Source organism: Musa acuminata, chromosome BXJ2-9 (genome assembly GCF_036884655.1).
Source record: "Musa acuminata AAA Group cultivar baxijiao chromosome BXJ2-9, Cavendish_Baxijiao_AAA, whole genome shotgun sequence".
NCBI lineage: Eukaryota > Viridiplantae > Streptophyta > Magnoliopsida > Zingiberales > Musaceae > Musa > Musa acuminata.
This window is the reverse complement of record NC_088346.1, coordinates 7361354-7377505: the sequence shown is the minus strand read 5'-3', so window position 1 is coordinate 7377505 and position 16152 is coordinate 7361354. Positions and strand designations below refer to the sequence as shown.

The window sequence follows — 16152 nt, the reverse complement described above, 5'->3', positions numbered from 1 at the left end:
AGAATATTAGCTGCTAATGATTAGCAGCTATGCATGGAAACTGCGGAGTCGCACCTCCACTGCAACATCAAACTAATCGAGTGCCACATCATTCGCACTAAAACGAAGTGCCACATCAAAGAATTTAGAGAGTAGATTCCAGGTAAACATAGATTTATCACCATCGAAAAGAAAAAAAGAATCCTAAGAATATTTCATCAACTAAGTCTAATCCTTTATTCAATGACATGGCCACATCTACAGGTTCTATTGCCAGTCATATGGAAGAGCAAAAACGATAAAAAAGAAAACCTCAGTGCTATAGATAAGTTGTGATAGAGACAACCTAGATAAACTAAACTACATCGGATGTCCTAGGAAACCAACAATGGAGCTAGCAAAATGGAAACTTGCTCTTGCATGCCGAGAATGATAGTCTAAGTAAAAGAATAGTATGTCAGAACTGGCACCCCCTTCAATTGACAGTGACATTGCTCGTCAAGTAGTTGGAGTGGATGTTCTCTTGACCACCTACTGTTGCATTGGAGAGTTTAAGGACTTGAACTGCTTCTTCAACTTTGGCAGCCAATGATTCTGGTGACTCCAACAGCAGCAATAGTTCAGAATTGTCCATCTCCAGTAGCATCCCAGTGATTTTAGCAGCAAGATCAAACTACAGAGAACGCATGATGAAGTCAATATCATTGCTGAAGATACATCTATCCATTCAAACGCAGCTGAAGACATAATTATCCATCAGAGAGAATGTCACCTTAAGTTTCTCCACCAAGGGGAAGAGACGTTCACCAAGAATCTGCTTTTGTTGCTGCGGAGTTGCAGCGGCAAGCATGCTGCTGAGCATCTCCGTCCCTTGTGAGTTAGAACCAGATGAAGTTAACGATGCATTATTAATTTCATGCTGGTGTCCATTTGGTACATACTTGGCTTGCCCAGTTCGCTGCCATGGCACATACCAATACGAGTTAGTAAATGAGGCAAAAAATACTTGATAATTTATTGGATGAAATAAGAAATGAAAAATATACAAGCATAAAGACGGACAAAACAAAAAAACGCTATCATATGAAGCCATGCCACTTGTTATGCAGTAGTAGAAACAACGAAAAAAAAGGTTAAAAACAAGGATTTCAGAAACAAGAGTGAAACTCATCGTCTGCACATGTACCAATGATTATTACTTGACAATCAAATCTCAGATAGCACCTTGTTGAAGGTACTAAGATTGCTATAAAACTGTCTTTAAAACTATTCAATTTTGCAAATCATAAAAGATTTTCAATTACCAAAATATGATAGTATCGCCTTCTGAAGTGAAAACCAAATATTCCAGTACTGTCTGGTACAATTTGTTATAGGTGGCACTTACCGGTCTTGACAGTCCAGTGGCATATGGACCAGGTAATCTGAATTGTTCGAGCCAGGTATAAGGTCTACCTCCTGATATGGGCTTCAACTGCCCAGTACATAGGTCGCACTGGGCAATGCTTTTTTATTTCTAGCTTTTTCTAAGGTATTTCCAAATTCGATACGTACCAGTACATATGTACACACGATATGCTGGTATGTCTTAGACCTACACCAGTCTTGATGTCAACAGTCGGATCATATCATATAAATATCCTGTAGCTATGGGTCATTAAAATGATGAAAAACAAGATTGCGTTGTAAGCATTACAACGCTTCAATTCGGGTGGAAGGAAAAAATCATAGTGGTGCATTTAAAAAAGTACATCATGCACTGAAAACATATACACACAACTTATGAACTGAACCTTAATGCAGATGCCCAAATTAACTATTGGTAAAAAAATAAGTAACTATTGCAGTCATTAGATTGATCTCTTCCATAAAAGGTAACAGTGCCAAGATATCTTAAAAACCATAATAACACTATACAGAATACAATTTTAACAATTAATATGATGCAATGAGGTCTCAGAAAGTCACAAATCACATATGACAATATAGTAATCCAAAACCAAAAATGAATTAACAAAAAGAAAAGGCAATAGAAAATTCCAACTATTGAAAAAATTAAAGACACAGTAAGATTAACTCTAATATAAGAGGACATTACCTGCTGACCTATCAAATCTTTTGCGGTATTCACAGAATGGTTTGCTTGCTGAAGATGAGGCATGTATATATTGGTCTGTCCAGATTGAGGCAGCACATTTCCGTTCATACGACCCCTGTTTTGTCTATGTTGCCTTGAAGTATTTGACATCTGAAATTATACCACAATCAGTAATCATAATAAAAAAGAACCTGACACTGACACATTTCAAGCATCAGAAACGAAAAAACTAAAATATTGATCATGACTCACTGCAGGAAGTGGCATTGATTGGAAAATTGGTCTTGATGGAGCAACAAATCCATTTGGCCTCCATCCAGGTCTGATCCCAAAGGGTTGATACATAACACCCTGCCTTGGAGGAACTTGTGAGACAACCCCAGAAGAAGCATAGTAAAGAGGGCCATAACCAGTAGGCAAGACAGCAGCTGGAGATCCTGCCATGCGCTGAGCATACATCATCTGCAATTGAGCTTGTCTTTCCTCCTTCCTTTGAGCAATTGCAACATACAAAGGCTTTCCATAGAACATGCTTCCTGAATGAAACCAAGAAATGTTCCATCACTCTAGAAACACAAAGAGGGTAGAAATAAACCCACAGAAAAATATTGAATTACCACGCAGACTATTAACAGCTTTGGTAGCTTCCTCAGGAGTGCTATAGCATACAAAGCCAAACCCTTTGCTTCTTCCTTTCTCGTCAAGCATAACCTTTGCAGAAGTGATATTACCAAACTCACTAAAACGCTCCCGCAACGCATTATTGTCAACAGCATCATCAATGTTTTTAACATAGACATTCGAGGCCTGACAGTAACATCAATTTCCCTTAATCCTATAAAAGATTTTGAGAAAGAGAAAAAAATAGTGTAAAGTAAGCACAACATATACTACCATGTATTTTCTAATTTGCTCATTCCGCTTTTCTTCGTATAAACGCCGCAAAACTTGCATTCTTTCTGCCTTCTTCTGGGCCCTTGCCACATACAAGGTATTGGTTCCTACTCAACACAGATCAAAGAAAGAATAGTAGGTCAGTGATCTGATATTTATATGTAACAATGGTAAGGCACCACACGCACCAAGTTGAACCCCATTCATTGCTTCCATTGCCCTTTTCGCACAATCAGAGCTTTCAAAGTTTACAAAGCCAAACCCCTTTGAGTTTCCATAATCATCCTTTGCAATGTAAACACTTAATATTTTACCAAACTCAGAAAACTTCAGCTTTATGAGTTCCTCTGTTATGTCCTGATCCAGGTTCTTCATGTATAAATTAGTAAAGTTAGCTTCAGGGCTGATTGATACACGTTCACTCTTTCTGATGAAATTGGCAACATATCTACAGAGCACAAAGACAATCATAAAGGAAGAGTGACTAGTAATGTGAACCATGAAAAGAAAATTCAAGCATCAACTTCTCATATGAAAAGATTCTCTCTAACACTAACCCAACCTCTGCACGTGAAAAAGGAATCAAGTGCATCAATATTTCTCATATGAAACATATTGAACTTATCTCTAAAACCAAAACAACCGATTTCATGACAAAGTATAAAGCATGAGACAAATAGAAAGCAAAATATCATCTAATAAACTTATGAAACTCAGCCTATAAATGCTTATATCAGATCAAAGAAAGAAATTTTTTTGCACTAGATAACCGACAGAATATCCATGTAGCCAACTCCAAATAGTTAAGATTTTATAGCTTTCCTGTTTCTATAGTATCTAAATGTAAGTGTGTGACAAATTTTGACAAAATGAAAATATTAAAACATTTCAATGGAGATCCAAACTCTTTAATAAATTGGATTGCCTCATAAAGCCTTTGTCTCGTGCTTATTATTCGATCTTTCTTTACGAACAACAGAAAAGGAAAAAGGGGTTGTGTTAGGTAATTGACATCCATAGGATGAAAATACTAATGTTGCCTACCTCAAATTGCCAAAAAAATTTACAGCTTGCTGCCATTATCATGGTATCCAAACAAAAATATTTGCCAAATATTGACCTTATCAAAACATCTCAATGAAGATCCAACTCACTAATAAATTGGATCATTTCATAAATCCATTCTTCAATCTCGTATAAAAGTGAATCATTAGCAACAAAGACTAGTGTGTGGAGAAACAAGCACAAAGGCCATCAATTAAGTGTTGCTTAAGTGTAATATAAGATTCATTTGCATTTGCAAACAACAAATTTGTGGAGACTGTGCATCTAGTGATAATAGTGAGAGATAGAGGAGCACACGCTTGCTCTAGTAAGATCTCAGTTGGAACATTGCTTCTTACATTGTTTTTCCATCGAAAAAGGAGTCATGGAGATTTTCAATTGCAGAATTTGCTGATTCTTGGGAATCGAATTGAACGAACCCAAACCCCTTGCTCTTCCCACCCTCATCTGTAGCAACTTTACAAGATAAAATGGTTCCGAATTTTGAAAACATCTCATAGAGCTTCCCATTGTCAACAGAGTTGCTAAGGTTCTGGAAACGATGAGAAAAGCCCAAATCAGATTCCAAAACACTAAAAAGGAAACAGGGGTAATCATGAAAACATAAAGATTATTGTACAAGTCAAAGCAGCTTTCTTTTAGCTCTACCTTCACAAACAGATTGCCAATCACAGTGTTTCTTGCTTCTCGATGTCGAACCGACCACATAACACGGATTGGTTTCCCGTTCAGCGGAGTATGGTTCAACTTCTCCAAAGCAACCATTGCTGCCCGAACAGACAACAAAATCAAATACAGTGAATATAGCAGTACCATCCCATTAGAGATGGATAAATTTTGGCACAACCTCTAAATGATGATTGAAAACAAACCCCACCACCACAGAAAGGTAACGTGATAGGAACAAAATAGGAGGCAATCAACATAAAGAAGAAGGAAACTGACAGGAAACATTGTAGAAGGCTCACATAGCATGTATAACCAATTAATTGAGCTCAAGAAATCAGGTGGTCACCAAGATTAGGGGCCCTATGAACTGGAATGGATATAAAAGGAAAGTGGCAGAAGAATAGAAAGAATCACCTGATAAATACAGTAAGAAATATCATCAGATACACTTGATATCTCGAACATGGTAAATTTTTCTTCAACTGACAGATAAAATAGAAGAAATTTTACGGATGCAAGAGAAAAGTAACCATAGGTAATCACCCAATATATAACATGACAAGAAATAATTGTTCTAAACATGTGAATATTCCTGATTCATCTTGAAAGATGCTACATTACGGAAACTAACAAGAAACCCAACGAACAAGCCAACCCTGAATTCCAACACGAATCAAACAACGCAAAACGCATGAAAAGATTTGCATAGCCATACAGCCGATTCTTTCGAAATGAACCCTAAACCAAACAAAGCCGCCGGAAATTCGGATGAGAAATCCAAACGAGGAACGAAACAATCGTAAAAAACTGCCAAATAAAAGCAAACGCCGATCGGGAACAATAACCGAAGCGGAGGGGATGCGATACCATCGTGGGGCGAGATGTAGTTGACGTAGCCGTAGCCGAGGGAGCGGCCGGTGACGGAGTCCTTGCAGATCCTGACGGAGGCGAGTTCTCCGACGGCCGAAAACAGGCCGACGAGTTGTCCCTCCGCTACGTCGTCCGCGAGGTCCCCGACGTAGAGCGCCATCGGGCTCGGCTGCGCCGATGCCGACGCCACCGTCGCCGTAGCCGTAGCCGTCGTCTCAGCGACCGCCATAGGAGAACCCTCACTCTCTCTCGATAAATATAAATATATGTATATAGGAATCGGATTGATACGTAGGGTTAGGGATTTAAGAGGAGAGGAAGGCAGCGACGGAGGACGAGGCGGAGGAGAAGGAGAAGAGAGTTTGCATGGGGGTGGGAAAGTGGGTTCCCGTGGGTGGGGTGCGGAGGGGGGCCTCTCGCTCTCTCCCTCGGTTGCGTAGAAAAGATTTGGTGATGCGAGGGAGAGAGAGAGAGAGATGCGGGACCCACCACGTCACCTTCGCCTGGTCCTCGGTACACTCACCGCCAGATGTTACCCCATAACCCTCGCCTGCTGCCCCGGAAAGCCCGTTACGAGGCTCAACCGAGCACTCCCACAACATGTGGGGATTGCGTCCGTTAACCCTTTTAATTCGGATTAAATTAATTACTATTAACCTTTTTTTTCTTATATTAACAGTAATACATATATAAATATATCTTCAAATTCATATATATATATATATAGTTAATTTGGTACTTTGGACCAAGAACTCATCTTCCATCAACCTAGTCCGGCCCAAATTGGGATATTGATGGGCCATATATTGCGTACGAAGATGTATTTAGAATCTTATATAGGATCTTACGGGTACTAAAATTGAATCTAATATGAGAAAATATTTTGATTACTTTATAAAAAGCTATATTTGATGAACTCTTTTACTGATAAAAAGCTATAAGAACAACCATGGATGAATTCTTCTCTTTCTTTCTTTTCATCATAGAAGTTACCACTTACAGCTCTTGAAGTGATTAGTGGTCTTCTCAGCAAAAGAGTTCATCTTTAATCCGATGGAACCACTGCAAGACAGATCTACGTCAGACACCGATACTCTCCCTGCAGAACTTTCTGCATGCGGACACGTCCAAACTCAATCATCAGAAAGGACAGAGAAGAATGGAAATGGAGTAGCAGAGCCTCACATTCAATCCCAACTTTTAAGAGTGACCTCTCCTGTTCGAATTTTTGGGTGTATAATTAAATATGTTAAATTATTATTTTGATTAATCAAAATTAAAAATCATCTAATTAAAATAAATTTATTTAACTAAAAGATATAATTATTATAAAAATTAATTATGTGAATACTATTAATAATATTTCTAAATTCAAATGTAGGTCTATAAAATATGTTTGATCCATATTTATTGTTTTAAATTACCAACATCTCCTCCTCCATCAAGTCTTGAGAATAGACCTGTGGAATCTTCTCCTCCATCAAGTCTCACACATTAAGATAGCGTCAGACTCTCTGTAAGTCTCGAGAATAGAGGCAAAGGATGATGACTCCTGAGAACTGTTAGTCTCACTCAGTAAGCGATAAGATCTTATACAAAAAAGACAAAATAATTGTAATTCTAAATAGATTTATGTCGCCCATTACATGAAGTTTGTGTACAGGCATTAAATCAGTAAGCAGTAAGTCCTGTAGAAGATATATAGTTTACGTGAAATCTTTCTCAAGCTTTTGTTTACCATCACCATTAATTACCACGACCATCTCCTCCTCATCAGTAGTAGTAGTAGTAGTAGTAGTAGTAGCTTTCTTCTTCTTCTTCAGATCTTCTTCTGCATGTTTACCCTCTGACACAAAGGTTTCCATGGCCATGTCATCGTCAGCTACCGCCATCTGCTCCCTAAACTTGGCATATATGTCGCCTTTGTAGAAGTCCTTGGTCCTATAGACCAGTAGAAGCGATACGAGCGCTCCAAACACCGTCACCGCCGTGATGATGATGAAGGAAAGCTTGAAGCACTCGACGCCGATGCAAGTCAAGTCGGTGCCGGGGGGTCGTCTCACCCCGTTGTTCTGCTTCAGTGCCTCCTTGTCATACAAATACCCCGCCACCCTCACGTTCAGTATGTAGGACCCGATGGGGCTGGCGGCGCCGCCGAAGTTGTAGAGGGTGGAGTAGTATTTTAGGCCGAAGATCTCTGATATGATCGCGAAGAGCAGCGGCCACTGAGCGCCGAAGCAGAATCCGATGACCACCGAGGCGAAGTACAAGGAGTTCGTTAAACCGAAGGCGATGAGGAGGTGGCCGACGCAGGATAACAGGAGGATCGCGGTGAGCATGAGCGGGCGAGGGAACTTGTACTTGGTCAGGAAGATCTCGGAGGCGAAGCCGGCCGTCACTCTGCCCGCGTAGTTCCAGATACTGATGAGCGAAACGAATGTGCTGATGCTCCGTTTGGGGTAGCCCAGCGACTCGCCGATCTGGCCCATGTTGTCGATCGCCGTCAGCGTGCCGCCAACGCCGCAGATGGTTGCGAAGAAGAGGATGATCATGTCGATGCTCACCAGCGCTTGGAGGATGGAGTAGTCCTCGCCCCTGTCGGGTGGCCTGAACATGTCGGTCACCAATGCAATTACCGCGTTGTTACTTTTGGTGGTGGTGGTGGCTGTGGTAGGAGGAGCTTGTTTGGACTCTGTTCTCGGCGGCGGAGGGGGTTGCGATGTCTTTTCGACGGCGATGACGAGCGGCTGTGGGTTTTGCAGTTCATGCTTCTTTTGCTTGAAGATTTTGAGCTCTTCGTTGATGACAACTGCAAGGGGGAGGAGGAGGAGGACGACGACTACGGTGGCGCTGATGCTTGACTCAGAGTGAGTTATGGTGGCAGTCTTCTCGACGACGATCATGACCAAGAGGTAGACCGCGAGAGCGATGGAGATATAGAGGAACCAGTAGAAGGGCTTAGTCGTCTTGCCGTGCGGCACCACCTTCATGATCCGAATGGTGTACACGAACACGATGGAGACGGCAGCCGGCAGCCACGCGATGAGCAGGACGAGGGACTTGGAGTCGTCGTCGTAGATGGCCAAGTAAAGTTGGGTTATGATGGCGCCGCTGAGGCCGACGAAGCCCTTGAGGAGGCCGAGCACGATGCCGCGGCTCTCCGGGAAGTTCTTGACGCAGGTGACGAGGGCGCCGGTGTTGGCGAAGGTCTGCGAGTTGGCGCCGATGCAGATGTAGACGCACATCAGCCAGACGTGCGGCGGGGCGGTGCGGCCGGTGATGGCGAGGTAGATCATGAGGTAGCCAAAGAGGTTCATGGCGGAGCCCATGGAGAGCACCACCCAGGGCGGGGTCACCTCGTTGATGAGGCCGGAGAGGATGCCGACGTTGGCGCCGAGGTCCTTGAAGAAGGAGAGGGTGTTGAGGGTCGACTGGTCGTAGCCCAGCGACGACTTGATGTCCTTGGAGTAGATGCCGAAGATGTAGGTAGCACCGGCGGCGGCCATGATTAGGAAGGAAGAGAAGAACATGAACCACCGGCCGCGCACCACTTGCATGGCAAACCTGCATGGGTCCAGCTTGATGCCATCGGCCGAGGCCGCGACGCCGCTGCAGCTACCACTGACAAAAACCATGCTTCACCTTCTGATTTCCCTCAACTTGCGTTTTGTGATGAGAGCTAAGAGAGGTAGTGTGGCTTATATAAAATAGAGGGTGTGACCTGAAGCTGTTGAAGTCTAAAAGGTGTTCATTGACACAGTGGAGGAAGAAAGACACTGGTGATATAACTTTGGCGAGAACAGTATACCGCATGTAAAGGTGGCAAGAAGATAAACAGCACGCTTGGTAGTGATGGATAGAGAAACCCGTGCTGGAAATCTGAAGTAGAATGGCTTGTGTTTGGAGCTCACTGCTGCTACTTGTCATCTCAAAATACATTCTATATATGTGTTGAAAAGAAGGTCTAAGTTTCCTTTAAACATCGGCAAAGGAACACCACATGAGTTTTCTTGTATCAATGAACACCACCTCTATGAAGCAATGTGGATGTCTCCCTCGCGAGAGATAAGAGTTGACAGCCCTTATGAAGAGAATATTGCTTGAAGGATTAGTAATGCGAATAAGGTCATTATTTCTCTGATTTGGACACTTTTACTGGTCATTTTTTACTTGGAAAAGAACATTGCTTGGACAATTAGAACAAATGCTTTTGGTCTATTCTCCATTCCAATCTCATGTGCAAGCAACATATTATAATAGCATTTGGTGAAGTGAACCAGGTTTCTTTTGGTGCTGTGCTTCCCAAACAAAAAAGACAAGTGGTGGCTTTTAGTGGCATGCGACGAACCTTTAATGGTCATAGTGTTGAGTACAAGAAGTACCTGAGATGACAATGTGTAACAAAGAAAAGAAATGTGGTGGATGGCTTGTCATTTTGTATTCCATGGAACATTGTTTCAATCTAATTTCGAAGAACATTTTCTTGGATTTGAATGCTGCTGTCAAAAGCTCAACCAACAATGGGAAAGCAGCTGGTTGAAAATACTGAAGTTGAATTGGATTCTTTGAAGATATACACAACATGTCATTTTCCTCTAGAAAAACTTTGAACCATGTAACGCAATTGGATTCTAAATCTGACCTGAGGAAGTTGAATGATCGAATCAGTGCCCATCAGTAGGCAGGTCAACCAGGATTGTCATGGAACCTGTCATGACAAGAACAGTGTTGAAATGGAGGACCTCTTGTGGGGCTCAGCATATAATGGAGGTGTTAAAGGTCCCAACTATGGACCTTCTTAGCTCGAATCTTGGAAGGTAGCGACACTGTGATATTGCTTTGGAATAGTCAACTCTATGCGTAGTTATTGAAGTCCAACTATAGATTAGGAAGACTAATAATGTGTCGTATTCTATGCTTCTAGAGAGCAAAACTATTGTTGATGTTTTAATACGAGTATCATTCAAATGTCGTGCATGATACGATGTCATAAGATCAATAACTTATTCCTCTTATTATAAACACTAAGCTCGAGACCATGACTAAACACTAAGATATGGTAAAGCCAGTTAGCTGTCATTTGAATACAGGAATCATTTGCTGCTACTAGAAGATGAATGAGCTTAGGTTTATGTTTGTTATGGTCAAAGAGTTAACCACGACATGCAAACTAATCAATATTAGTGATTTTGATTTCACATGGGCAAGTTGTGATTTATAATTCGAACTAAAGCTGGATTTTTAGAGTCAATTCACCCTCACGAGATCGCGGCCCTTTATCTCTATCATCATAGCACACGTGCCGTCTGTAAAAAATAATATTATTATATAAAAATATAATATTAGCATTAAAATTAAATATCATATATTTGAGATAATATCAAAAGAGTACCTCGGATATCGCAAAGCAACGTATTGTGATCTACATGCACCGTAAATCTATATAGAAAAGAAAGAAAGTATAATCTTTGATTCATATGACTAACGAAAAATAAGAGAAGATCTATAATCTTTTAAAACTATCATATATTAATGTACTCGCTTTGAGTCCCTGTGAGGTCATGTCCTAGCAAAGGGTTTATGATAAGTAATTAGGAGAATCTTTTCATTAAAATCATGAGTCTTACCATAATTGAATATTCTTTTTATTGATTGATAATCATCCAAAATTTAATCAGATCTATATTATATCTTATATTAAATAGGATAGTATAATCTGCTTATGCAGGGCATGATTATTTGATATCATCCTCACCTTCCTTGACTAATCATTGATAATTTATTTAAGATTCTAAACTTAGGTTTTATGATATATGATTTCTTGATATATTAAATTAGACTTTAAATATGATTCAACTATTTAGGATTTTATCAAGCTATTATGTTGGTAGGGTTGTCATAGGATTGGAGTCACTATGAACTAATGTAAGATGAGGTTGTGATGACCAAAGCAAAATTAGAATGATGTGTACATTGTTGACTAGTCGTAACATGCACCGCAATTTTCCATTGTGGGCGGCATCACCACCTCACATTACTCCAAAGATGAATGGGACGCGTTCCACCACCTTCCATGGTTGTGATATGTGCAAAGACTCTCATCGAAAGCGAATTCATCGATAGCTCACACCCTCTCCTTTTTCCTCTTCCCTCACGATTAGGGCAACCCAAAAGGAAGACGACCAATGCACACATAAAATCATGCATTCGGAATTTATATTTAATGTCACTTTCTCCAACTTTATTGGTGATTAATTCTCTTGTTTTAATCTATTTAACATCAAATTTAAAAAGGAGGATGAGCACAAATTTGATGAACAACTGAGTTCCACAATATTTCCATTCTATAATAGAAATAATCTTCTTTTGGAAGGGACACTCAGAGGAGTGCCATTCAGACTCAAAATCTTGCATCAGTCTTACTGACTCTCCGATTGACTCCAAAGACAATATTTTCTACTATGTTTTTCATGACTTAGCATTTCCTGTTGTGATTCCTCCATTCTAGATGAAAGTGATAGCATGTCCATTTCCTCCTTTGATGCGAACCATAACTTGCTATCATGAAATCAATGACGAGTTATTGCATGTTGGACCCACCAGGAAACACAAAGTCCCAATATCTTTATGTTCATCTGCTTGTGCGACATTTGGATCGTAGCCCACAAACTGTACTTTGTGAAACGATGCTGATTTGATAATGGGATCCTAAGAGTACTTTTGATGTAACGAAGAACTTAAGGTGAAAGATCCAAACTCGAGATCTCATAAATAAATATTAGATAAATATTAGATAGATAATATAAAATATAAAATTTAATTTTAGATAAAAGATTTAAGGCTAGTCAATTACGCTAAAAAATCCTTATGCATGAGTGCTCATATCAAGTCGACCTCGGAACCAACCCAAAAACATTACCCTAAAAATATTGCTCCAATCACCATCTACATCAAATTAATTTATTTTTGTTTATTTGTCTATGCGATCCAAAAGGCTGAAGTCTCAAACCAATCAGTGATGCAATTGCTCTGATAATAACGCACCATATCATTATTATTCCAAGCAACATCCAACAACAGCTGGGGATGGCAAACACCAATCCATTTATTGCAGACATTGTTCATCTCATCACTCCAAGTAGCACATAGCAACTCTTGTGATTGACTGCAGTGTCCAATTATGGCTCCAAGTAGACCCCAATGGCGTCAAGAAAATCGCCGCCACGGCCGAAGAAGCCCGAGATCTTGCCTGCTGCTATAGGAAGGGAGAAGGGAGTCCCTCCCGTGTTGCCGAAAGGTCCGTAGGATTTCTTGTTGGTGCTGAAGCCAAGCTTCCCCACCACCACCACTCCATGGTAGTTACCAAATTCTCCCGCCATTCCCACCAGATACTCGCCTTCCTGCAGAACAATCTGCATCCAAGTAGAAGCCATTATTAATCTGCAGTCAGCTATGAGCTTTGAGATTGGTAGTGATGCAAACCTCGTGGGGAGTACCACCGCTGCCACCGAAGTGTCGGGTCTCCGTCTTCCCGTAGTAGGTGAAGGTGACGTCCATGGCGTCGACCACGTCTCCGGAAAAAATCTTGACGCTGATGATACGATAAGCAGGTCCCATGTCGAAGAACGACCCTCCGTTCCCTCCCCATGCTCCCACCTTGATCGCTCCGTTCTGCATCACCATCGACGTCAACACAACGCACAGAGGTAACCAAACTGTTCCACAGACAGAAAACTATGTGTGTACATAGAGCCTCTCACCATCGTGTTGTGTGCACCAAACTCCTCCCTTTCTTCTGCAGAAGATGATGTTGGGGAAGAGGGAGAGAGGCTACTTATAGCAGATCGCCATGGCTCTGATGTCGGGGTGGAGTGGAGGTGTACCGCCCACCCCCTCGTCCGTGGCTTCCTCGAGGAAAGCGTGAATCACGTGATGAGGGTCGTGTAGAGCCTCTCGACGACGAAGACGTGACCGGCGACGATCACGGATGGAGGTGTGGTCAATAATTAAAGAGGAGCGGATAAGGATATGGCGTGGCGGTCGACACATGGAAACGTGTTGGGGAGACTTGAGAGTTCAATACTTCGGCTACGTTGGAGAGATATGCCCCTTATTTTTTGGTTTGATGGTGCAGATCGTAGATCTGTAGGATATGATTAAGTAATACAAAATTTTATTTTATTCTTCATAAATATATATTTAAATATTTTATTTATTTTCTTCAATGTTGGTGCTTACATGCCAAGTATGAATAGAGATTCATGATTTATTTGATTTTATCTAAATCATATGTAGGATTCTTTAAGAATTCATAAAAAAATAAATTAATAAAAGTATTAAACTCAGGATTCCATAAATTGATATCTCAACAATTACTCGACGGACAATAAATAATACAATAATGAATTTTGTAAGCTACAAATGATCGCATAACAAAGAATCCAATGTAATATATCATCTTTGAAATTTGCATAAATATCCATATGACAGTATTGCCGAGCCAAATGCTGAAGTAACATTACACTATCCAAAGGCACATCTAGAATATTGTCTTGTAGTGCTCAAGTTTTACATATAGAACTACAACTAGGTGATTATCCAAAGAGATATTTATGTTTTATAATATAATATACTCATATTATTGACTTTTAAGATTGAAATCTATAATATTACATATAAAGTTGGAGATGCTAAGTTGAAGTATATACAAGCAATGATATCTATTTTTAAGATTTTTTTATAGAAATAAAATGCATAGTCTTTTAACATAATAAACGTAAATGTATTAGTAACTTGAGGTTAAATTATGACAATAAGTATAGATATAATAATCAGAAGAGACTTTCTTATTATAATATACCTTAAATAATTCTCAAGACTTAAATAAGTTTGATTGTGTTTAAAACAAATGAAGTTGAGGACCAAACATGTGAAGGAAAATAAATCGATTTAGTTATGCATAGTTGGGATAGTAGATAATTAAGCAAGGATAAAAATGAGAGGAATATTAAAATAAATGTGAGATTAAAAGATAAAATTAGATTTTTTTTTTTTATTTTGTCAATTCATATTAGATTCATATTAAATTATATCAATCATAAAATTCTATTAAAAAAACTTAAAATAAGGTCTACTTACAGCTGTCAAATATAATTTTGTTTTGTTTGGCAAATGACATATTTCAAACTTACCCATTTTTTATTATTTATATTATTGAGAGCATAATTTAATAAAAAGATAACATCATATTTCAGATATGAATAGAATTAGAATTATATTACTAGATGGCCCAATTTCTATCAACACCAATACCCAATCACTATCTACACCAACTAAATTTGTTTTGGTCTATTTATGCCATGCAAAAGACTGAAGTCCCGACCGAGCCAATTAGTAATGCAATTGCTTTAATAAAAGCACACCACATCATTATTATTCCAAGAAACATACAAGAATGGCAATATCAAGCTTTCTTGTTGATGATGAAACCAAGCTTTCCTACGATCACCAGTCCATGGTACGTAGCAACCTCTCCCTCCATTCCCACCACATGCTCGTCCTCCTCGAGAACAATCTCCATCCAAGTAGAAGCCATTAATCTGCAGTCAGCTATGAGCTTTGAGATTGATAGTGATACAAACCTCGTGGGAAGTACCACCGTAGTGTCGGGTCTTCATCTTCCTGTAGTAGGTGAAAGTGACGTTCATGCAGTCGACCACGCCTCCTGCACCGATCTTGACGCTGATGATACGATAAGCAGGTCTCATGTCAAACGTCGACCCTCGGTTCCCTCCCCTTGTGCCAATAGATAAATAGAAATGATAGGGCTATCACTCAAAGTAAATTTACTCAAAAAAGAATTTATTATAATTTAAAAAAAATTATATATTTTATAATCCAACACATGAGTTTTATATAGTCATCATAAATACATTATATTCATTATATTTAACATGAATCTCTCTTTAAAAAAACTCCTTACAAGAATTAATAATCAATTTGATTTATTCAATGTATCTTACCTGTTTCATCTAACATAAGTTTTTATCAAAGTTTTTGAAATATTGAGAGATTTTATAAGTATATCAATCACTTGTTGGATTGTCGAAGTAGCTTCACTTTTTTTTTTTTTTCCGAAATGGCCACTTATAAAATAAAATCTTGTGTTGGTATGCTTCGATCTTTTATAGTAGATTGGGTTCATAAATAATATAATAGTTGATTTGTTATCAATATAAATCTTGATTAACTTCTCCCATAACACATGAAGTTCTTGAAGTAATATTTTTAATCATATTATATGATAAATATAAGAAAATGCTCTAATATATTCTACTTTGATAGTGCAACAATATTTTTCTTTTTTTTAAGACCATGTGAATGTAGTTTCACCAAAATAAAGATTAAATCCGATTGCACTCTTATGATCATTATAGTTTCCTACCCGATCATAATTAATTGTTCATTTAGTATGTCGTAAATTTTTTTTAGCGATCTCAGATGTCTTAGGAGCTTCTATTTAGCTACTTATTAACTAACTCTAAATAATATATCGAGTTGAGTGCATATCAAATATC

General features: G+C 39.3%; 3 protein-coding genes across 3 annotated transcripts; all 3 read right to left on the bottom strand.

Annotated features, from left to right (window-relative positions):
• Nucleotides 1-454: 454 nt before the first annotated feature.
• LOC135624018 (uncharacterized) lies at nucleotides 455-5947 on the bottom strand. The gene is made up of 10 exons (XM_065127489.1): nucleotides 5573-5947; nucleotides 4685-4803; nucleotides 4375-4568; nucleotides 3160-3419; nucleotides 2972-3078; nucleotides 2695-2884; nucleotides 2330-2613; nucleotides 2078-2227; nucleotides 752-937; nucleotides 455-652 (listed from the first exon to the last, which is right to left on the bottom strand). Exons 1-10 carry the CDS (start codon nucleotides 5802-5804, stop codon nucleotides 455-457), a joined length of 1920 nt encoding a protein of 639 aa, XP_064983561.1. The 5' UTR covers nucleotides 5805-5947.
• Nucleotides 5948-7184: 1237 nt separating this feature from the next.
• On the bottom strand, nucleotides 7185-9538 carry LOC135622914 (uncharacterized). Its single transcript, XM_065125247.1, has one exon. It carries the CDS (start codon nucleotides 9208-9210, stop codon nucleotides 7282-7284), a length of 1929 nt encoding a protein of 642 aa, XP_064981319.1. The 5' UTR covers nucleotides 9211-9538; the 3' UTR covers nucleotides 7185-7281.
• A 3067-nt stretch (nucleotides 9539-12605) lies between these two features.
• Nucleotides 12606-13480, bottom strand: LOC135624055 (protein GOS9-like). The gene is made up of 3 exons (XM_065127528.1): nucleotides 13336-13480; nucleotides 13058-13246; nucleotides 12606-12987 (listed from the first exon to the last, which is right to left on the bottom strand). The coding sequence occupies exons 1-3, from the start codon at nucleotides 13336-13338 to the stop codon at nucleotides 12754-12756; spliced, it is 426 nt and encodes a 141-aa protein (XP_064983600.1). The 5' UTR covers nucleotides 13339-13480; the 3' UTR covers nucleotides 12606-12753.
• Between the last annotated feature and the right edge of the window lie 2672 nt (nucleotides 13481-16152).